The 23,980-nt window shown below is 38.3% G+C and overlaps 1 protein-coding gene across 2 annotated transcripts in view; it reads right to left on the bottom strand.

The window, feature by feature from the left end:
• Nucleotides 1-23,980, bottom strand: part of LARS2 (leucyl-tRNA synthetase 2, mitochondrial) — an 82,545-nt gene that overhangs the window by 10,466 nt on the left and 48,099 nt on the right. The window contains exons 13-19 of one of the 2 annotated variants that reach the window (XM_052694217.1): nucleotides 23,143-23,241; nucleotides 20,285-20,422; nucleotides 12,300-12,403; nucleotides 10,989-11,171; nucleotides 7,836-8,005; nucleotides 7,033-7,110; nucleotides 4,625-4,736 (exon numbers count right to left, since the gene is read on the bottom strand). In XM_052694217.1, the coding sequence (XP_052550177.1) occupies nucleotides 4,625-4,736; nucleotides 7,033-7,110; nucleotides 7,836-8,005; nucleotides 10,989-11,171; nucleotides 12,300-12,403; nucleotides 20,285-20,422; nucleotides 23,143-23,241 (884 nt within the window). Of the gene's footprint in view, nucleotides 1-4,624; nucleotides 4,737-7,009; nucleotides 7,111-7,835; nucleotides 8,006-10,988; nucleotides 11,172-12,299; nucleotides 12,404-20,284; nucleotides 20,423-23,142; nucleotides 23,242-23,980 lie in introns of both variants that reach the window. The other variant, XM_052694218.1, reaches the window with a different exon arrangement.

A 23,980-nucleotide genomic window follows, 5' to 3' on the forward strand; every position in this document is an offset into this window, starting at 1 on the left:
GTCAATGGACTTTCACTAACTGGCACGCTAACACTGAACCAAGCTTTCCCCAGCCAGTAACTCACTGGACTGAAGCCTTCATTAACACTGCAGCATATTATGCTACTGTAAATGAGTGAGTTGACAGGAGGAGGAGAGAGGACAAGTCTAACAACATCTAAGCTCACGGCAACGTTTTATTAGCATGACGTGAGTCATTAATATTTCATTAAAATAATTCTTCCCCTGAGGTGCTGCTTGGGTGAAGGAGCCGACTGGCAAAATAAGGAGAGAATTAAGAAGAGCGAGGTGGAAGCAGTTGTCTATCATAAAGGCAAGGTAGGACAGTAAAGTACTTCTAGTCTTACAGGAAAAAAACATTGGCATAATGAATCTGTTAAATTCTGGAAATGGTGCAGATAGTTTGACATGAAATGATGAAGGCAAGAGAAAAAGACGTGATTATGAAACAGACTGAGGAATGGCTGGTATGGTGAGGGACAACGGCCAGCACTCAGAGCTTAACAAAGAAAAAAGGCAAGGAGGACGGAAGTCTTTATGGGAGATAAAAGGAAATTAATTAAGGCTTCTGAAACTACGCCACTATTGGAGTTTACTTTCTAACAGGGGATAGAAGACCAGAGCAACAGTAGATGATGACTATGAGGACACATTACCCAAATGCTGATAACCTTTGGATTTAGCAAAATTGAAACAGTAAGGATCTACGTTAAGTAAAAATCCACCACACTAGCAGGCAAACAGATTCAGCTTATAAGTAGCTCAGAGCAGGAATCTCTAGCAGTTGGTAGAGATATCATCTGGATTAGTGTCTTCCTGGCCTCTGCAGTCCCTTCCAAGGATTGTTAGCTTTTACTTCATTCTTCACAGGCTCTTGTGGTAGAACAACTGCAGTGGTAGTTCTAATGTTGCTACGACAATTATACCATTACAATTTCCAATATTTATGTTTCATCTCAATATATCTTAAGATGGGTTTATCATGAGTATGTGTCTTTCATGCACCGTCACTAATAAAAATTTAATAACAGACAATAAGCAGTTTCATATCCTCGTGTGGGCAGCAAAACACTGTACTACCACAAACAAACAAAAACCTGACTCAAATGGTGTCTGTATATTCCTCAGATACACGGCTTCAGGAAGGAAACAGATTTCCTCATCCTGTTACTGCTCATGAACTGCCAAGCTATCAGGCGGATGAACTCTTCCCGCACTGAGGGGCTACAGTAGCTTTTACATTAATAAGTTGTAACACAGCACACACTGTACAATTAACACCATCAGGGTGACGCCAAAATACTGACAATGTCCTCTAAGCAGCAGAAAAAACTACTTCACACACAAAATCAAAACACTCAGTTACAACTTTTTGGCTGCTAGAAGGTGAGGTACTTATGAAACCGTACCCAAGCAGCTCTTCCCTTCCCTTCAAACTAGAAATATTTGCTGCCAGTACTGAATTACAAGCTTCAAACAGCTCACAAAACGATCAAACTCTTTCTGCAACCTGATGCATGAAAACAAGGTGGTCATGTTTAAACTGAATCCCATGGGAGAATAACTCTTCAGATGCAAAAGAGGAATTGCTGTATTTTGAATCTACCTAATTCTACCTTAATTATATTTAAAACCTACACAATCTCCTTGGGATATCAAGCTGAAGTTGAGTTTGCAAGGCTCATCAACCAGCCAGTAAAGAAAACAAACTGGATCAAAATGCTAAAATTTCAAATGAACTCCGATGTAATTCTTACAAACAAGGATAATATTATTATAATCAAAACAGCGTACCTCACTGATGCCAGTTAGTCATTATTTAAAATGTCAAGCAAAGCATCTTTAATTACCACTTTAAAATTACTTTTTACATTTTCCTAATATTGTCATTGGTTGGTAATCCTTTAGATTGACTGATCTGCAGTTACATCCAACTGTATTTAGAGAAGTTTTGTGGTAACTAAGAGGATAAACTATACGTAGGTCACTCCAAAAGGAATACCTGCCATTTATTTCCAGGGAAACTACAGCAGGTACAAGCATTATTTGATTGAGCAAACTCTCAGCTACAAAACAGTATTTTTCAGCACAGTCATCACCATTAGCTATGCATCTCCACCAGCAATGAATAAGAGCCACGAAGGTGACCCACTGTTTCACAGCTGCTACGACTGCATCCCATTCTTCATCGGCCTGAACAGATGGAATTCAGAAAGTGCCAAATTCAGGCTGTACAGGGGGTGTGGTAGGACAGTGCAGCCAAGAATGGCAATGTCCTCCACAGTCTTCAAACTGGTATGGGGCCTGGTGTCATCGTGTTGCAAGAGAAAGATTGGAAGAGAAAGTTTGAGATTAGTCAGTGTTGTAATGTAGTGGTCAGAGCTGATGGTTTGTCCTGGTTCCAGGAAATCCAGGAGAATTTCCTATCCCAAAAAACAGTGCACTACCCACTGAGGGGTGCATCTTGAACTTTTTCCTTCAATGAGGAATTCACATGTCACCACTCCATGTACTGCCGTTCTGACTCTGGCTCAAAGTGGTGACACATTGGTGACAAGGTGGTGTCTCATTTCTGCTAATGATGTGATCCAGGAAACTGTCACCTTCAGCCTCATACTGGCTGCATAGGTCCTGACAAACCTGCATATGGTGTTCTTTCTGTTCCTGTGTGAGCATCTGTGGCACCCATGTGGTACAAACTTTGTGACATTCCAGTGTTGTCACCATGTTTCCAATGCATTGAAGCCAATGTTCAGCTCTGTACACAGTTCCCTGGCCGTAATCCACCAATTCACATGGATGAGCTGATTCAGACACTGTTCATTTCACAGTGTGACAGCTGTGCACGGCCATCCAGAATGCGTCTCGTCTTTCATGGCGCTGTCACACTGCTGAAATGCACCACCGACTGCCTCACTGTGCTCACATCCATGGTTTGGTCTCCATGAACGGTCAGTCAGTGTCAATGAATGTCAATGGATGCCATTTTTTCCTTGTGGAGAAATTCAAATCCACACCTTTGATTCACTTGCACTTCCATGTCAGACAGCATTCTACCACTGCCCGTCTGCTGCCATCTGTCACACAGCAACAACACGTAATGGGATATTGGTGGGAAGGTTCAGCCTCTGCTGCCGTACCACCAATATCTGCCTCCGAGGTTGTGGGCCAACACAACAAAACAGGAGGTATTACTTTGTGAAGTAGCCCTCATAGTCGGAGATTTTCCACCAGCAATCCCAGTCCCAGGACAGAAATGCTAGATGTTGGAGGTTTCTAAATAATACTGCCCTCTTACAAAGAACAGCAGTTAAATGTACATACATTCTCTTGATAAAACTGATTAATAATTTTGATGTAATGTAATGATTACACCTTGCTAAAAAAGACTGTATTTCTCATGTCCAGTCATAATATTTCTCAGGTAATACGTTGCTTTTTTTTTTTGCCAGGTGCACTGAATTATAACATGCAATATTCAGACCACATAAGTAGAATTGCATTTTTAATTGCAGACAGCAGCTGAGGACAATACAGTCCTAATTTTTATTATACATTCTTTTCATTCTTAAGTCAGAGAGCAATCCAGTAAGTGTTCAATATTCTCATTCTCCAATGATTTTAGCAAAAAAAAACAAAGAGTCCCTTCTGCTGCAGTCAAAACTATCAACAAGATTAAGCTTAACATTTAATAAATCATGCTAATTAAGATATCTGAGTGATTTACTGTCATACTGTGAAACATATTTGATCATTCAGTATCCCTAACAGGCATTTGAATTTCACAGTTCACACGGCACTGCATGTTTAGGTAATTAACCCAGATCACTTCTGACTCCATCTCAAACATTGTGGAAAACAAAATCAGAGCAATTAATTCAATTTAAATGTAATTTCAACTAGATAGTACTTTTCTGTTGAAAGAAAACATTGACTAAAAGTAGCATTTTCCAAGTGAACTGTGACTGATCCCCCTCTATTCTGAACAATCAGGCACTCTGAGCAATTAGGTTATTCTGAACATCTTAAAAATACTGGAAATGAAAACAAAATAAGAACCCCCACCCAGTAGGTCCTGTTGTTTCCAGTCTGTGCCCCTATGATACTACTATCAACAAAAGCAGCCTTTCTTTGGCATTTAATAATAGCTCACTGTCACATGCAGCTCTGCAATATAAGCCATTTAATCACTCTATTCTGTAAACACTTGAAAGCGAAGTTCTAACATGACTGTGAAAAACAAAACTGTTAAAACAGCATCTAAAAGCTAATATTAGGTCCAAACCCACATAGCAGTTTGTGGCCAGCCTTACACAGAATATATTCCTATCTTCCCACATACATCTTGGAACTTCTCCCAATAAACCTTAAAAATAACTGTTGAACTCTGGCACCTACGTCCCTTATTTCACAGGTTTTAACTATAGTAGCATTATGCAATTTAGCCCACTTGGGATTCAGACCTCAAGGCTTACAACTGTGGTGAATATAAGGAAGAAAAAAAAAAAAAGAAAAAAAAAAAAGGCTTTTTTGTCTATCATTCCCACTTCCCAGAGGAAGCTAAAATGCTATATAGTGATCATCAGTCTCTGGACAGCAATAGAAAAAGCAGTTCTATAAATACCTTTCCACATCTCCGATGCAATGTGTGGAGCCATAGGTGCAACCATAATGCAGAGCGTAGCCAAAGCATCTTCATATTCTGCACTGTGAAGAACAAGAGGCCAAGAAGCTTGCTAAGAAAAAAAAAAAAAAAGAAAATGAATCGTAAATATGAATATTTTGGGGTGGGAAGTAAAATAGGTCAATTAAGAATAACATGCAGTAACATATCATTAAAATCACTGCTGGCACAGATTGTAATGAGCGCAGCATAGCCTCTTGTTCATTGCTGGGTGAAAACAGATAGCTAATGGTGGTGAGTATCTTCAAAAACGCCATTTTGTAGCTTGCTTCTCCAAGTAGTTTTATTGTGCTCTTTGTAGTTTCCACAGAAACAAATAGGAGGTATTATTTTTAGAGCAATGTATGCATTCTATGTAACAAAACCTAAAATCAGTATCTAGGTTCAGGACAATATAATTTTACAATAAATTATGAACTTACAAGCAGTTCTAGAGACCTCTTGGTCACAGAGTGCTCTCTGACACTGTTATAGAAAAGCCAGACAAGCTGGGAAGCTAATGATTCTAATCCTGAAGGGAATAGTGCTGATAGATCCTTGGGGCTCTACTCTGGCACGGGAATCTGAACACTGACCTGTGTCGACTGATCTATGGCTGTGAGTAACATTCAGTGCAGCCACATCAACAAGTGCAATCTTGCATAAAATCCAAGCTACCTAAAGAGGTAAACTGCCTGTACAAAAAACCGAGATTGTGATGAATGCAGCATGTTTTTTTGCTGGGTTCAGTTAGCTCAGATCCTAGAGCAGTTAAAGTAAGGCTGAGCTTAGTGTCAACATGAGGAGCCCTGGGAGCAACAAGCACAACACAGCCTTCTCTGGTTTGATGTCCAGATTGCTTTTCAGCTTGTTCTAGTAAACGTAGTTTTGCATTTCTTGTAAAAGGTGCCAGGCAGGCAAAATTTGAACTTGAACTCCTCTTTCAATCCAAGTAGAAAAGAACAGCACTAAAAGCAGCTGGAAAAACTTTCTCTTTCTTTGCCTCTGTTTTGACTCTAACTGCTTCCCTTGGTGAGTTCGGATTCCACGTTTAATTTATGATTCATCACCCTAATGAAACAGCGCAGAAGAATGTCAGTACGTGTCAGCTCATGAGGATTGCTTTATGGGTGTGACGATCCCCACATCCCGCCTACTGGAAAACTGTCCAAAAGCAATGATTTTTAAACACGGACCACAGCAGAGCTGACAGATGGCGATGTCTTGTCACTGATACTCCTGAGGAAAGCACAAACTTCAACTGAACAGCTTTTAGTAACTACTACCTGTTTTTTCTATATAGAATTTTCACCCATCTCTTCACTTCCTCCTCTGAAATGGGACTGAAAGAGGAAGTGTGAGCATGCTGTAATGAAATTTGCTCTTGAAACATACAGCATTGACTTCCTTGATCATGAAATATACCAGTGTTCAAATATTTACCTGTCTGTAGGACACTGATTTTTTATTTTTTTTTAATTCCCCAATTGCTCAAAATGCCTATTAATCACTGAGCTGGAAATAGAGAACTGGGAATCACTCTCCCAGCACCTCACATGATCTCAGATTTTCATTACTTTAGTACAGCAATTGCACATGCCCTACTTAACATTTTCTTATATTCCTCAACTTTGCCAATAATTTCCTTAGAATCCATAAGATATAAAACGGTTTATCAATGAAGTAGCTAAAAAAAAAATCCAAATCTTAATTTGATTTCTTGTCTAGACTGCATTACCTTACGTGTTTGAAGAACTGCTTAAACAGATTTAAGATTAGTAGCAAAGATAAGGATATTTGATCTTTCATTATGAACCGATAAACACATCATCTAAACTAAAACAAACCAAAGAATTGTTATTTTTGTCTTCGGAAAGGGGAATTTACAAACTGTCTCACTGACAGTTCAGTGCTGAAAACCACCTCAGAGGAATACAAGATTATAGGTTATTTTCCCTGTAAAAAATAAATCTTCTTTTAAATCAGAATGTTTTTGATCATCCTATAATGCACTACTTACGTAGTTACATACACATATTGTTTAAAAACAGAACAAAACCAGAAGAAAATGTATCCTTTTGAAATTGCATGATGCAGATGTGACCATCAGAACCTACTGCCTCTAACACTTTCAAGCTCTTCCTGTAAAACACCGCATATTCAAAGGATACAGCAATATTAGAACATACCTCTTTTAATCTGAATAGTTCAATATGTGTCCATGAGGCTCTTGAGTCAGTAGCGATGGTAAGGACATTTAATGCCTTTTGGAATTCTGAACCTAGAGTTCAGGCAGCTCTTGCTTTCTAGAAAGACTTACAGGAGTAATGACTAACAGAAAAATACCTCTGTTCATATGGCATGCTTACATGGAGTACGTTAGAAAGGCTCATCAGTCGAGAAATAGCTGCATTGAACAAATGATCCTTTGTGAAGTACTCTGTTACCTTGAATTAAAAGAAAAGTTCTGTCACCAATTAATTGTAATTTTCAAAAACTGAATATTATCTTCAATATGGAAATCACTTTGGCATGCAAACAAATCATAGATGCAACCATACGTGTGTGAAGGTCCCTGGCCACAGGATTTACATCAGGCAAAGTTTAAGGAAAGTATCTGACGCTAATTTTGCAGATATTTTTATCTCCGTCTGAGTCTTGCATAACTGATTTGACACTAAAACACAGTATCAGACTTAGCACAAAAGGTGAACAATCATTTCAATAATTTTATAAGAAACACTAATCTATTTTTTCCCACAACTTTTTTTTTTCTTCTCATTTTCTATGGAACTAAAGGCATGACAACGAGGTATGAAGCCAACAGTTCAAAGCAGGTTGTTAGAGATAGTCTGCACAATTCACCTATAGCTATGCTGCTGGAAGTGTAGCTATTTCACACCCAGGCTGATAACATTTTAATGCCATAACACTTCATCCTTTAACTAAGGCATAGAGTAGATAAATTTTGCCAGTCTAAATCGCACTCTTGCAAAAGAGTTCTGTCCCATTAAATCTGTATCTTATTAAAATTACTTACATGGAGAATATTTTATTTCAGAATGATTTCATGACTTACTCATCTGTGGGAAAGCTCTTGGCCCTCTAAGCCAAGCATGGTTTTTGCACAAGCAATAAGTCATTTATTCATTTACAAACTGTTTCTTTTTACCTCAGAAATTACAAGATTCTTTTGCTCCCAGATCCTCTTGGCTTCAGCCTTCTCTTTCTTATTCAGAACCTCAGGATTTGGTATGGTTTCCGAAGTCCTTGCCTCAATAAGTTTGGTTACAAGGGTCCAGAGGCGAGTCTGCCATCTCTGAACACCTGGCATAGCATCAGCTGAGGTTAACGAAAGATGGCAGAAAAAAGCAGATATCAGTTGCAATGAAACAAGCCAAAACTTGGAAGCAAAATGAAATGTTTGCTAGAGTTTAATTTAAACAAACCAACCAACCAACCAACCTGAAAACCCTTAGATTTTACATGAGAAATGTAAATGCAGTTAAGAATGCCCTCAAAAATAATGCTGTGTTGTCTTAATGAAAAGAAACCAATAAGTAACAAAAGTGTTATCTGCAATGGCTTTAAAACATACACGTAGCAGAAATATTTGCTAAATCCATATGGTTATGTCACCACTTGAATTTTCACCTTGTGTTTTAATGACTCAAGAAAACAATTCTACAAGCTCTCATTTTTCAGACTCATGGAAGAATACAAGCATATATACATATATGCACACACTTTTTTTTGAGAGATTTCTTTTAAAATTTGAGCTTAAAAAGTACATATACTTCTGTTGCTTCAGGGACTCAACCATGCTGATGATTACTTTAATGATTCCTGGTACCAGAGCTTAACTTGGGAGGACTATAAAGCTCTTCATCCTGAGCTTGCAAGTACTGGTCCTGCTGCATGGCTCTTCAAAGAACATAACCTAGGAATTGTGGTATAGAGAAGTCCAAGCTAATGCTGCTCACAGCTAGCTGTTTGTGCTGAGTGATGCTGGGCCGCTAGGGAAGGTACAGCTTGAGCTTCAAGATGTATCAGAGTTCCACTGGACTGCACCTCACTACGTCACACCGCACAAGTGTCTAACACAGGTGGATTATCCTCCTGCACTAGGTAAAAGCTTAACTGGACAGTAAAATACAACCTGACAGATTATGCCTGTGATCCTCGGGAACTCTCTTAGGTGGGATGCAGAATACAATGCTCTCTCCAAACTTTTAATCTCCTGTTCATATTGGAATCTTGTACACCATCTAAACATTGCAGGCTTGGTATTCTCCAGGCTGCAGTTATGCTGTAATAAACTGCTTGTATGTTGTATTTTGTTGTAAAGAAATTAAGATCAAAAGCTTACTGGAAACTTAAGAAACCCTTGTCACTTTTTTTTTCTTAATTTATCTTTAGCCTGCTAAAATCTCACTGCGTTCCATGTTTTACAACACTCTTTTAAGAAGACACAAATCACTAATCTTCGTATTTCTCAGGTGGTAAACAGCTTGGTTTGAATGACTACCTGCATTTTCCTTGCACTGCATGTGCTATGCTAGGATTTCCCCACCCTTCTTCTGCCTGGAGAACCAGAGGGACACCGAGGAGACTAGAAGGGAACTATTCAGGGACCACACAGGGATAGGGAAGCAAAGTCGAGGTGAGGCATGATCCCCTTTAAACACAGTTATATTTGCTTCTGGACTCAACTTCAAACACCTGTGGCTCTGTGCAGGACCAGCAATAAGTGCTGGTCAGTGACATCGCTCTGGCTGCTCCAGCCAGCCAGGTCCTGGGCATCACACAGCAATCACACACGTGTCATCCAGTTGTTCAGCCACTGCATTATGTTTTGTCTACCTGTATGCTGGAAACTTAGTCCAGTAGGATACTGTCAGAAATAGTATCACAAGTTTTGCTGAACCCAAAAAAGATTGCATCTACTGTCTTCCTTTGGTCAAATAGATGGGTAACCTTGTCATAAAAGGAGATTCACTTGGCTAAACAAGACTTTCCCCTCATGAACCAGTGTTAGCTGTTGACCAATGTCTACATTTTCTTTCAGCTATTTTTCAGCAACTTCTAGAATAAACTTTGCTGTAATAATAGCAGGAACTAGAAATGAGACAGATAGGCCTGTAAATATTAGGATCTTCTTTTATTGCCCCTCTTGAAAACTGGGACTTTGCCAGCTTCCAGCCAACTGAGACTTCTCCAGATTCCCAAGATCCTTTGAAAATAATTGACAGAAGTCTCATCAGCTGGCTCTTTGAGTGTCCTGGGATGAATCCCACCAGACCCCATCCAGCTGCAAAAGAAAATCCTACACAATTTTGGGGTTGGCCAGGAGTTCATCTGCATACTGTTAGGGACACAGAAATTAGAGCTTTCAGAGCTTTTTTTTTTTTTTAATAGGCATTATCCTTTCACATCTTTCACATTCCCTCGATCTGTGCTGCTGTGATTAGATGGAGGCAGAAAGCCAACCAAGAAGTCATTAAGTCCACTCTGCCAGTATATGTAAATGAATGCGTATGAATATAATGGGTGACAGATATCAATTGAAATTGTGCTTAGTACAGACTGAACTAAGTAGCAAGAAGATAATGCGAGAATAAAGATATATGCATGTTTTAAATCAGGCATGGGATGTTTTACAAAAGCCTTGTGCAACAAGACAACTGCATTAAAATACATGCATCAAGTCTACATTAAAATGTATGAGCCACAGGAGAAATTAAGACTTGTCAGTATGACAAATTGCATGTTAGTGAATAAGCGTGTAAGATGATAAATCTTATCTTATTTAAGAGCTAAGCTCATAAAGGTATGTCCTGTGTACAAATATTAGTTATTAGGGACTCTGATAAATGAGATTATTTCAGGAGGTACTTTATGGTCCATCTTACGAAAGACATTGCACATGTCTAAACAAACTAAAATAATAAATAAGAAGTGCCAAGTTTAATCTGTAATCTGACACAATTCCATCAAAGGAAAGCAGCTTAGAATAAAGAAAATAATTTGCAAAGAATCATTTTCAATCAACAGTAGCTAACAAAAAAAATAAGAGAATAAGATCCAGATTTGCACTCTAGTTCAGAAGAAAACACCGTTTGAGGAATGTGTTTCATACATCTCTCTTTTTTTCACATCTTGTACTATTCCTGCAAGCCTGCTTTGCAGTGACAGTTTTGTGACTCCTCTTTTAAAAGAAAAAAAAAAACCAACCAAAATTGTTTATTATAATTTTTTGTTACTTTAACTTTTGTGTTAAGATACACTAGGAAAAAAAAACCCCACAACATAAAGTCTGACTTACTTTTAGTATCCCATAAAATATCTTGTTCTGGAGGAGCAGCAAACAGAATGTAAAGTCGTATGGTGTCGATGCCATATTCTTTCATTAATTCTTCAGGATCTATTCCATTGTGCTTAGATTTGCTCATTTTTTCCCATGTGACTTGGACTTTCTCACCAGTTTTTAAGTGAACTGGTTCAGTGCCTAGATATTATGACAAACACAAAATATTAAAATGAATTTTGCTCATTTCAAACAACAATTCAGTTTCCTAGGTCAGAAAAAACTATTTGTGGTGAGTTGGTTTGGCTTTTCGTTCTTCCAAACAGTTTAAAAAGAAAAATAATACAAAGAAGTAACAACCTTTTTCCCTGCCAAATTTTTCTCCCCTGAGATTTAAGCATTGTTATAGCCACACCATTTAAAACCTCATAGGTGGGTGTACTTATTTGGGACAGTTTTGGCCTACTGTTAGCTTAAATACACCCCGGGTTCATAACTTTAACTGCAGTAAGTTATTCTGACAATAACCTGTGTACTGTTTCATGAATTTAGGGACAAATAGGGGTATTTACACAGCATAACAAGAAAATTTTGCAAAAACACCTGCAAACTCTTCTAGAACAAAATAGGATAACAGACCACAGTACGTGTAAGAGGTTCATTGGTTGGCTGGTTGTTGATGGGGTTTTTTTTTTTTTTTGTTTTTTGTTTTTTGTTTTTTGCTATCTTATAGGATATGTATGCAGGAGAAAGCAGTGAAAAGACATGGCTGTGTGAGAGGTTCTTGAGGGAGGGCAAATACAACCAAGCCTCTCTTGTTGCTGCAGCTCTCCAGACAAGGGCTGCTGGTCCAGCTTATGCAGTGAGGGCACGGGGAAGAACTGAGAAACAGTATTTTCTCCTATTCTCATTATACATCCCATACATGTCTAATTCATCTTGAATACACTAACAACCATGTTAACTTTGCCACAGTGTTCATGTAGGTTGTCTGTCTGCTGGAACTGCTAACTTCATTCAGCAAGTTGCTGAGCACTGTTGTTATAAAACTTCGGATCCTTTGGACTACAGTAGAGCTAAAATGGTATCATAGCACTGTTGCTGTATGTGGTTGCAATTAAAAGTTGCCAGATTAGTAGGGTCTCTGCACACTCAGCAGTGGATATGAATCCCAGTCTCATGGAAGAGACTCTCTGGTTTAAATATTGCAAGGATTTATTTTTCCCCACCTAATTTTCCCAGCACTAAGATCTCTATGTCCCTTTTTAACTGAAATAGTCTCTGACTTTCTGGGCACACCTGTACTGGTTTTCTCACGCGTCCTCTTACCAGTGAGATCAACCTCCTCTCTCTTCAAATATTGGCCTGTTGTTTTTAGTCTGAACGTCTGATTCTTGATAAGACCTTGAACCAAAAGCTTATGGAAAGGCTCCCTAAGGATGGAAGGAAAAACAAACTTGTAGGTTGAAAACAGCTGTTAAAGGATACTTACGATAAGCCTCAAATGTCAGACGGTCAGGGGTAGATACTTAATGAAACAACAATTCAAGTTCATTGCATAACTGGCACCTTAGAAAAAGCACTTTCTGCATTTATTCATGGTGCCTCGCTGACAAGTGTAAATACTTATTTGTATTTTGTACACATTCTTGCATCATAATTTAGTACAGAATTATTACACTGTCACTTTTCAAATTAGCATAAAGATAATACAGAAAAGTTCCTTGCCAACTGGACAAGTTCCCTAACTCTAAAACCCCATTTGTAAAAGTGAGCAAGTATGAACTGTCACTTTTTTACAAATATTTAGTTCTAGCTTCTCTCTGAGAAATGCAGTATTGTGGAACAAACCAAATTCTTGCTGCACATTTCTTTCTATAAACTGAGAAGATAGTTTCTCCAACATAAGCATTTGCAGCAGAGACATGAAAACAATGGAGAAAATGAAGAAAAGAGCAATGCTAGAAAGTTCACCTTAGTGGATCTATTTATGGTTGATATTTATATTTACGCAAATCTTTTATTTATATTTTTATCATCTTGAATAGTAAAGCTCTACTTTTCTAATTTGCATCAGGAAAGGTAAGTTCTCATTAAATGTGTGTACCGTAGAGATAAAAAGAGCCTTAAGAGCACCAGCGCCAAAGGCAGAAGTTCACTCAGCAAGAAATAAACTCTAAGTAAACACTTTCCTAGTTGGCAGATACATTATTGCTGTCACCTTCTTTCAATGACCTTGCATTTCTAATTCACCTAGTCAGCTTTATGTCATCGTTTTCACTTAAAAAGTACAACAAAGTTAATCTCTAGAGGTTTTGATCAGGAAAGCAAAAGCAACCCCAAGATGGCTAGGAGTAGGAGTGAGACCCAGAGGGCATGGAGTCTGGGGAGTTTCCTCAAGGAATCCTCAGGTAAAAAGACACTGGTGACCATCATTTTGGAGGACATACCAGTCGGACCTGTGCTTCATAATGCTCTCATGTGCTCAACATGCAGCAGTTTGAATCACCCACAATTCCTCCTAACGAAGGCCCACATAGTTACCAAAACACTTAAGAACAAAGGATGCATCACTTGTATTTACATTTTTTCCAAAAGCTGGAATAAATTCATACATCTAAGGAAGAAACAGTAAGAATAGGCTTCCACATTTTACTTTCCGTGTACCAAAAAATCATAATACAAACACTACCAATTTGTAGAGTCACTGTTGTATTTTCACAAAATATAAAACGTATGAAAATTTATCTCGTTAAACCACAGTTATTTATTAAATATAGTATTCAACCACTAAATAAGACAACATTTACGTATGATTTTATAGTACTGAAGCAGTTGTCTTCCAAATGCTACTCCTTAAAAAGAGCAACAGTCTTCATAGTTAACATTCAACGTATTCATGTCTGAACAGGAGTTTCCTTCCTTGCATATTTTTCATACTTTCAAATATTGTCCAAGTACTGGCAAGTACTACTGGCAAGTGCATCAATCAGTCCCCAAGCAGCACTGGTCTCTACTGTGCTGCCTGGCTTTATCAGTGATTCGAATCAAGAACATTTCTGTACATATTTTTTATACTCAGGTTTAAACACAGGTTGCCTGAAAAATCGTGTTATTTGTAAAGAAGTTAAAGGATCTTCGGAAGACAAAATTTCAAGTCAAATTTAAAGAGTAGAAACAAAAATGTATTTTAAAAATAGGAAGCAGTCATCAACTCAGATCTCAAATAATTACCTAAAATTATCTAAGTCAATTAAATGATGAAAAAATCAGGAACAAAAGTCTTGCATCCTATCCGAGATTAGAGAGTATAGAAATATTTCAGGAGTGAACTATTCGGGATAGTGCTTTTTCTACAAACTAAATAAATTACACTAAGGAAAAACTAAAACATTTTTCTCCTATTACTGAATACATCAGAATGATTAATAACTCAATTTAAAATAGCTACACTTGTTACTATCTAAAGTAAAGCTAATGAGGTAGCCAGAACATCAAAGTCAGATAAGACTGTCCATTGGAAGTGATTTTTCAAGGAACACTTATTTTCAGTGACAAACTGCTAGTTCAGATCATATGCCAAGTTATTAAAGGCTGAATGGAGAAATGAGCATTTCCTATTTTTGTTTATGCTGACAGAGGCTACAAAAATGCAATACAAAATACATTACCAAGTATGGGGAGGAAAAAAAAAAACATTTGTTCCTAGTGGGAGACCACAGGAGAATACAGAAATGCCCAAAACAAGAAAACCAGAGCCTGTCTAATAAACAGAGCTCAGAAACTAAGCAGTTTTCCCTTATGTGCAGAGTGCCTTTGTCAGTGTTGTGATGGCTCCATCACACGGTCACACGCAGAGTTACACTGCCTGTAGCTCGCAGTGCTCCCCTGCGGTCAGTACAAGGTGCAGACTTGTTCAACACCTTCATCAACGCCTGGATGGAAGGACAGAATGCACCTACAGCAAGTTTGCTGAAGATAAGAAACTAGGAGGAGTGGCTGATGCACCAGAAGGCTGTGCTGCCATTCAGTGCGACCAGGACAAGCTGATCGAGTTGAGCGGAGAGGAACCTTACAGAGTTCAACAAGAGCAAGAGCACAGTCCTACACCTTTCAAGAAATAACTATATGCATCAGTACAGGTTTGAGTCTGACCTGCTGGATGATAATCTCTGTGGACAAGAACCTCGGTGTCCTGGTGGACAACAGGTTGGCCATGAGCCAACAGTGTGCACTTGTGGCCAAAAATGCCAATGATATCCTGGGATACATTAAAGAATGTGGCCAGCAGGTCAAGGGCGGTTTTCCTCCCCTTCTACTCTGCCCTAGAGGGCACATCTGAAGTACTATGTCTGGTTCTGGGCTTTTCAGTTCAAGCAAGAAAGGGAACTTCTAGAGAGAGAGCAGCGGAGGTCCACAAAGATTTTAGGGGCCTGGAGCATCCCCTTTAAGTTGAGGTACCTGCATCTTTCCAGCCCAGAGGAGAGAAGGCTGACAGGGCATCTCATCACTGTTATAAATATCTGAAGCGTAGGAGTCAAATTGATGAGGTCAGGCTGTTTTCAACAGCGTGCCCAGTAAGAGAACAACAGCAATGGGCACAAACTGGAACCTAGGACGTTCCATACAAACATGAGGAAAAAATTCTTTACTGTGAGCGCGACAGAGCACTGCAACAGGCTGTCCACAACCTCAAGACCCTCCCTAGATGCTTTCCTGTGTAAACCACTTCATGGAACCAGCTTTAGCACAGGTGTTAGACAAGATGATCTCCAAAGGTCCCCTCCAATCCCTTTAATTCTGTGAGTCCACAACAGCACTATTACTGGACTCAGAAGGATAGCCCTAGAAAAGGAGCTTACTGAATGTGTTTGCAACCCACATCTTCAGAAAGGTTGGGAAAGCCCAATACCATGTCCTAGAGCTAAGACAGGACCTTGGTCACTGGCAGCTGAGTTCAGAAGGTCAAGAAATGTGTTAGTTAGAATCATACATACTGGCAAAACTGCAGTAGGCCAGAATAGAAATGAAAGATGGTGTTGCAGGGACATTATTTCAGGCTGAAAAAAGATCAAATAATATTGGACATGTATACTTTACACAGTCAATAGTTGAGTGCTTTTACTGAAAATCAATATTTGTGATAAAGTCCCTGATGAACTTTGAAAAGGTGTGATACACTTCCTTTAGAGAATAACCTATTTCTGTCATACAGGTATCTTCTTTTATTTTATAATGCAGCTATGTAAAAATAGTGCCTTCTTATTCCACACATTTGCTCTCTATCAGAGTCAAATCCGCTGAGTTAATGGCAACAATAAACTTTTTTTATTGGTTTATAATCCTTCGGGAAGAATGTGATAGATTCCACTTGCAATTATCCATCTGACAGAACTGATTACTTAAGGGAAGAGGCAAATTCTTTGTAAATTTACTTGCAATAACATGGTTGAACAGGTGTAAGCAAGTGTGTCAACACACTCATCATGGTGGATTAAGCTGGAACAGATGAGGTAGTTGCTGGCCCCAGCTGCCTACCTGGACCCTCTCCCAGTGTTGGTTACAACAGGAAGGGCTGACTGGCTTGTGAATTCATTCCAGATCTGCTGCAGTTCACAGATAGCTAAAGCAAAATGGAATAATTTGAGCTTAATCTGTCATTTGTATCAGTACCCAGAGGGTGCTACTTATGCTGACTTCTCAGCTCCATTTCAATGAATTAAAAACATATGTAAAAGATCACGCTCCATCTCCAGGGCCTCTTTAAACTGTATTTACACCTTTACAATTATAGATGCCAAATGTTGCATTTGATATGAAAGCAACTGTGACATCTGTAAATGAATGGCATATAATATTTATACTGTAATAATGTGTATCATGCAAGGAGATGGCTTTCCAAATCTGAACTCTAAAATTTTTAACTTTTGTTTTCAATCTCAGTATTATGTTAAAGGTCCTTAGTATAGAATTAAAGACTAACAGGAAAAATGACAATAAATTTGAAAGGAGGTTAAAAGCCAAACAACGAAGATTTTAATAAGGAAAATCCATCAACATGAAAAGTATTACAGAATAATGGGGGAATCTCAAAAATTTGTTTGAATACTAGTTAACACTTTAAATGGTGACAGCTTTCATTAACTGAGATGTCACAGAATTTTACTAATTTAATCAGTGAACAGAACTGAGCAGCTAGAAAAAAGTCAAGAATGCAAAAGAGGGCAGTGTTTTTTAATGCTTTTAATATATTTTCCCTCAGAGCTGTGGGCTTCAATGCCATGACTTTAAGCTTCCTACTAGTAAGCTTGTTGTTTCTGATCATCTTTTTGGTGTCTGATACCCACCCTTGAGCTTCTGACAAAATCTAAAGCATGTTCAAAACATACTGTAGTACTGATAGAGAAGTTGGAACTTCCACATCAAAACAACTTAATTTGATTTTGTGGCTTAAAAACACCTAATGCTTTAACTTCTGCAGAGCTAAAGCAAGCAATTTTATGTATGATAAGGAATTTGTTACAGTCACCTTGCATTCTAAATACATACATAAGCAGTACAAACAACATATCCTGGGGGCAATGCTGTAACATACCTTCACACATACAAGTTCTTAAGTTTGTGTTACCTCAGTAGGATTCTCTACAGTCTTGAAAATTATTTCTACATAAAGCAGCTTTGATTTTCTCTGTTCGTCACTAAACACGATCATTGCTTTTTGTGCATTTTTTTGCATCAAAGTCAGTTTTCCCTCTGGAATTTACCATATTTAGACCAACATATTTTACAGAGTTTTGGTGCTACGGCTCTGTCACAGCATTCCAAATTTATAAATCTGTAGGTCTGCAAAGCCCTAAAATAATGCAGATTGAAAGGGACCTTTGGAGATCATTTGGTCAAATCTTCTGCTCGCAGCAGACCTAACTTCAAAGTTAAAACAGGTTGCTCTGGACCCACTGAGAAGACTTTTGAAAATATCTGATGATGGAGATCACAGAAACCCTCTAAGCAAACCGTTCCAATGTCTGACCTCCTTTACTGTCACATCTTTTCCTTCAGTGCACCTCTGGACCTTATTGTAGCCTGTGACTGTTACTCCTTATCATTTCTCTGTACATGTCTGAGAAGAATCTTGTTCCATCTTCTCTGTAATCCTCTTTTAGGAAGCAGAAAACTGCAGTTATATTCCCTCCTTAGCCTTCTATTCTCCAGAGTGAATACATCAGCTAAGCACAGAACTTGATAACAAAGACCAAGGAAATGATTGGCCTTCGTTTACTAGTTTGTTAGGCTGTTACTCTGCTCTAGCATCAGGCCAATATTTTCCTTGATATTCCCAGCAATATATCTGCAGAAATTCTTACTGCCCTCACATTCTTCACAAGTTTCAATTCTAGATAAATTTTGGCTTTTCCCAATTACCATGGGTCTACACAGTCAATGCTTTTATATTCTTCCAGGGGCAGCCAACCACAAAATCACAGAATGGCTTCGGTTGGAAGGGACCTCATCAAGTTCCTCATCAAGTTCCAACGCCCCTGCCACAGGCAGGGATGTCAACCATTATATCAAGTACTAGATTAAATTTCCTGGGGCCCCATCCGACCTGGCCTTGAACACCTCTAGGGATGGGGCATCCACAACTTCTCTAGGCAGCTGTGTCAGCATCTCACCACTCTCAGTAAAAATCTTCCCCCTGAAGTCTAATCTAAATCTCTCCTTTTTTAGTTTAAAACCATTCCCTCTTGTCCCACCACAACGCCTGCTTCTGCTCTCCATGTGCTTATTTTTAGTGCTCGAGGTCAATCAAGATGACCCTTTTCAGCCAAGCTGTGCTCTTTTCATGTGTTTTCATTTCCTTGCACATCAAATTGGAGGACTGCTTACTTTGCCAGCAAACCTCTTTTTCCTTGTGATCTCAGTTTGTAGTAACAGTACTTTAGCCACCACAGTTAAACAGGTAGAAAAATTTGACCAGCAGAAGAACTATTATATTTAGAGCTCCACTAGATGGCAGATAGACCAGTATTGTAAAGTACTTTGTAGCATTGATAAAGCTGCAATTAGCTGCAAAAAAAAAAAAAGCTCTGAAATTCTCTGCTAAAATAGTTACAGAAAGGCTCAACTTTCAGAAGCCCACTCTCAAAGAAGGAACAGCCTTCCTGCTTGCGACTATGCAAGCTGGAGACAACTGAGTGAAACATCCATACCAAAATTTCAAAGAAATGAAACAAATGAAATCAAAAGAATGAGTGATAAAAACTTGATAGTCTATTTTAATCAAATGATTATTAAATAACTCACAGAAATATTCCAGTGGCTCATTACCTATCTATTCCACCCTTTTCTGGTGCCCAGCTACTTAAATTCTAGTTTTGTAGTGAAATCACTATGTCATGTGTTTGTCATGTTCCTCTTCCACATAAAGTTTGAGCAGTGGATACTTGTAAAGAATGAAGGAGAAGGAGTTGCCAGCTCAGAAATTACCAAGCAGTGGTTCTCACGAGACCACTCATTTTGACTTAATCTATTGAAACATCTCTGCTGATGGGATAACAGGACAGAAAACACATATTTTACTGTTCCACCACTTGTACTCTCCCAGTTGAAGCTCTCCTGTGATGGCATTTTAGGGTACAAACAGGCCAGAACTTGAGTGGAAACTGGGACATTAAGTTGGGAAACAGGCAGGACAAAGCATAGAAAGATCAAATGACTCATGTTCCTGTCTCAAACTTTACCCCTAACCAAAACAAAGAGTAACGAACAGTACAATGGCACACTACAACAATACAATAGTAACAAGAGTTGTTAAAAGTAATTAAGTAAAGTAACTGAATAAAGATTAATTGACAGCAGGAAAAATATACTTATTTTGCTATTATGAACTATTTTGCACTGTTCAGCCCCAAAACTGCAGTGAATTACAAGAGTATGTATACATGGTTACACTGAAATTAATGATATTAACGTGCAGAAAGTTACCTAATTTTTTAATAAGAGTACTACTCAGAATGCCTGAAGTTTCTGGCTTATGTAAACCTCTGCAGGCTGAAAATCTACAGTAACATTTTATCACTTGCTCTAAGCCAGTTAATATCCATGTAGCAAAAAAAAAAAAAAAAAAGCAAAGCTGTGTATGCATGCCTGCAGAAAATGCAACAAACTGTAAGAAAAAAAGTAGTTAGCCTAGTGGTTAAGGCTGACAAGCACAAAAATACAGGTTTATTCAAGGTGATCACAACAGTGTCCAGTAACACTTCTGCAAAGTATATGAGAACTGAAAAAATTTTATAGAAATATATAAGGCTTACTTGTGTTTAGTCATCTTTAGATCATGGCAAAAATGGCTGAAAAACCTAGCATAGAATAAGTGCATAACTGCGTGCTCCTTGCCTCCAATGTACAAATCCACAGGCATCCAGTAGTCAGCCAAGTCACGATTAAAGGGCCTGAAAAAAAAATGCAGAATAATTGGAAAAATACAGCAGGAAAGAGAAAGATCAGCTCTGCTAATGTAGCTCGTCATATCTGACTGGACACCACTACTTACTGAGATCTACACGTGTATAATAAAACTTCTTTTGCGATCCTTTTAATCTTATGAGAAATGACATGCTTGTTAAATGGAAAAAAATAATTTCAACTGAGAAAAAGGTCCACAGAAGTATTGTTTTCATGTAGTTTGAGTGTTAACTAAGATTTCACCTATGTCACCTCAGAACGTGATGAAAATATCTTCTTGTTCTTTATACACTTTATTTCATCAACATCCTGTGGCTAGCATTTATACTGTTCATTATTTACCAACATCAAGTTTTACATAAAAATATATTGCTATGAAAGACAAAAGACATGCCTGATTAAAAAAAATGAACTTTTTTAGTAGAGTTCTGCATTGTTGCCGTTAGAGGGCAATGTAGCAGCTTAATACAACACCGCTCAACACTCAGATGGGTCGTCGTCCTCAAACCTAAGGATGCTCTGTGAATTTACAGGAAATGCTGGTGGTTATTTGAATTATCTGAGGCCACCTGCATGGCATCCTAGCATTACCTTATACTTTATTAGATGTTCCTATACAGACTATTTATACATTCTTTAAGCTATGTTTCATGGCTGCATTCTAACAAATTTACTCAACCCGTCTTCTTGTTCAATTATTCCAACTGTAATTCTTGTGACAGCAATACTGTATTCCTCACAGATGAGCCCAGACACAAACCACAGATATGAAATTCACACCTTTAGTGCAGCAAGTCTATATTTAACGTTCACGTGGCTCCGAAATCAACAAAATAATTCTCCCAAATTCTAGGTTTATGAAATGACTTGTAGAAATACAGGTTTAAGGATACGTAGCTTAACTGACAAAAACAAAAACAAACAAAACCCCCAACAAATAAATTAAGTGGAGGTAGAAACCTAGTACAGAAATCTGCACAAATGCTTTTATTTCAATGTAAAACAGATTTGGCTACACTAAGCTGTCACTCTGACAGCTGGATGTTGCATATGCCCGTTTCATCGTCAACTGCTGGAAAGTTTTCTCCTGTTCATGCACAACAGCATATTTTAAACTGTCACTGGAGAGAAAGCAGTCTCTGTAATTTAAATGATATTATTAACAATAAATTCACACTGTCACTAGAAGATGATCAGTGTGAAGCAGAAGTGTTCACAGAACACTTTTCTTTAGGTTAACTGAATGAGTGCTGCCAATACAAAAAAATAACTGTCCAAATCACTTGGTACATAGTATGTATCCAGGCACTGCTCTGGGCAATAAATAAATAGTCAATTCCCTAAGAGCCTTATATTTGGTAACAATATCTAAGAAATGCAACTCTTTCTGTCATCATTACAATGCAGTACTGTTTCACTAATTCCTCTCTGAAAAAACAAACAAACAACAACAACCAAAAAAAACCCAACTTGCATATTTCACTCTTATTTCACACAAAATCAGACAGACAAATATGACACTCTTGACGTGACCTTCTCAAAGCATGCAAGCTTCATGTACACAGTTTACATGGACATCAGGAATACTAAAATGGAAACGTCAACAACAAAAGCAAAATATACCTTATTAGACTCCTTCACCAACATGAAGCTTGTTATCTCCCACAATTTGTCAGGAAGACTGACATCATCTAGCTGATGCTTTCCATTTATCTGTGCAATAACTGAACAACGTATGAAAAGTACACAAGATTTGCTACCATCAGACTGCCCTACAGAATGGCTCTCAAAATACTCAAGAAACAGTAATGGCCATCCATTCTGCCATGGTAGGTGGCAAACTAATTTGACAGGTGTGTGTAAAATGCTTTTGGACAGCTTAGTCAGCCTCTGTGCATGCTGCTTTAATGCTGGTGAGACAACACAAGGCAGTATCAGTCATACTAAGACAGACTGTATGAAGCAGATAAATGACTAAATAACTACATCTATCTTCCCACAGTGTCCACTCTGCATTCTCTTATACACAGAACATGAAAAATTTCTTTTTATTAATTATGCATTTAGTCAAAGTAACACACAACAGAAGCTTCCTCTTATACCACCTCACTCTGGCTGTATGCATGACAAAGCAGCAAGACTTACTGGAGCTCTAAAAGAAAGGAATTAAGGTGACCATTAAGGTGTCATTCTTGGCAGCTGGAAGTTATACCATACTATCCGTCCTCCTCTCAGTGGAAAAGAACTACCTGTCTACACACCAGAATACTACTGTGTACTACTGTAGAGGACAGGCTCAAAGCAACTTACCACAGTCTCAGAGTTGTGGTAGGCTGTCACTCTTGATAGCATCCTCCTCTGACAACCATCTTTAGCTCCTTAGCTGAACACTTCCACTATACCCTGGCTCAAAAAGCCCTTTCATCCTGCACTTACACAAGCCATGTCTACACATACTGCTTTTGTAGAACTCCTGGCATAGGAACAACCAAATACCAGAGTTTTGAAGCAATCCCTACTCAACCCTTTGTTTTCCTCAGGCCATAGAGCAAACAAAAAATCAGCTTACTCAGGTTACTGCACAGGTTTAAACTGATTTCTGCAATGGCAGTTAAGATAGAAGCGTCAGTGGATATGGCCTATTTCTGCTCTTCTATTCAGTAAGTCAGGCTTGCCCACCAGGCAGCTCTGTATCTGGACCCCTTACCTGTCAGTGTTGTGAGGATCTGTGTATCTCAGGTAATACCAAGCAGAATCCACAAATGTATCCATGGTATCAGTTTCTCTCCTAGCTTCTGCCTTACATCTGAGCAGGAAAGAAAGACAGCAGCAATTGTTAAAAAAGCGTCAACCTTGTCACCAGAATAAACACATATGGGATGGTCATGGAGAAATTCATTTTTAAAACTGGAAGAGTCTGAACAGCTTGAAGAGTGATATGTTCAGAAAAACTTCAATGTAAGGAAGAGGTGCACACTCTCCTTCCCCTTCCCTCCCAGACAAAACAAAATGCAAAACAAAAGCCTGAGCAGCTGTAAGATGAAGCAATAGCAGACTGTACAGCACATGAATGTCTCCTCAATCACATATTCCTGTAATTTTTTTAAGAAAAGTTATTAAAAAAAAGCAAGTCTTACAGCAAAGACAAGAATGTTTTGCCATAGGGTTAATGTGTAATTGAATATACGTCTCACGAGTTAGGCACCAGCAGACAAACCATGTGAAAAGCAATCAGCAGAAGGAGCGGGTGATTGTTTTTACAAAAGGTTTTTTTCAGATTCCATTCGTAATCTCCAGGAAAAAATAAAATAACTTAATTCAATTTCAACTTTCACTGAGATGCACCAAATCTGTTCTAGAACGTGTAGCACATTTAAATTCATAATAATCATATTTTTTTTTAAATTATTTTGCAAGAAGTTATACTGACAGCAGTGAGAAATAGTTCTAAAAGATATTCTAGAAGCTCAGGTAATTTTCCTATAATTTCTCCCAAACAAATAATTTGTTTGTAGGAGTCGATAATCATCAATCATCACATTCAA

The sequence above is a fragment of the Tympanuchus pallidicinctus genome, unplaced genomic scaffold, assembly GCF_026119805.1.
Source record: "Tympanuchus pallidicinctus isolate F22 unplaced genomic scaffold, pur_lepc_1.0 scaffold3, whole genome shotgun sequence".
Taxonomy (NCBI): Eukaryota; Metazoa; Chordata; class Aves; order Galliformes; family Phasianidae; genus Tympanuchus; species Tympanuchus pallidicinctus.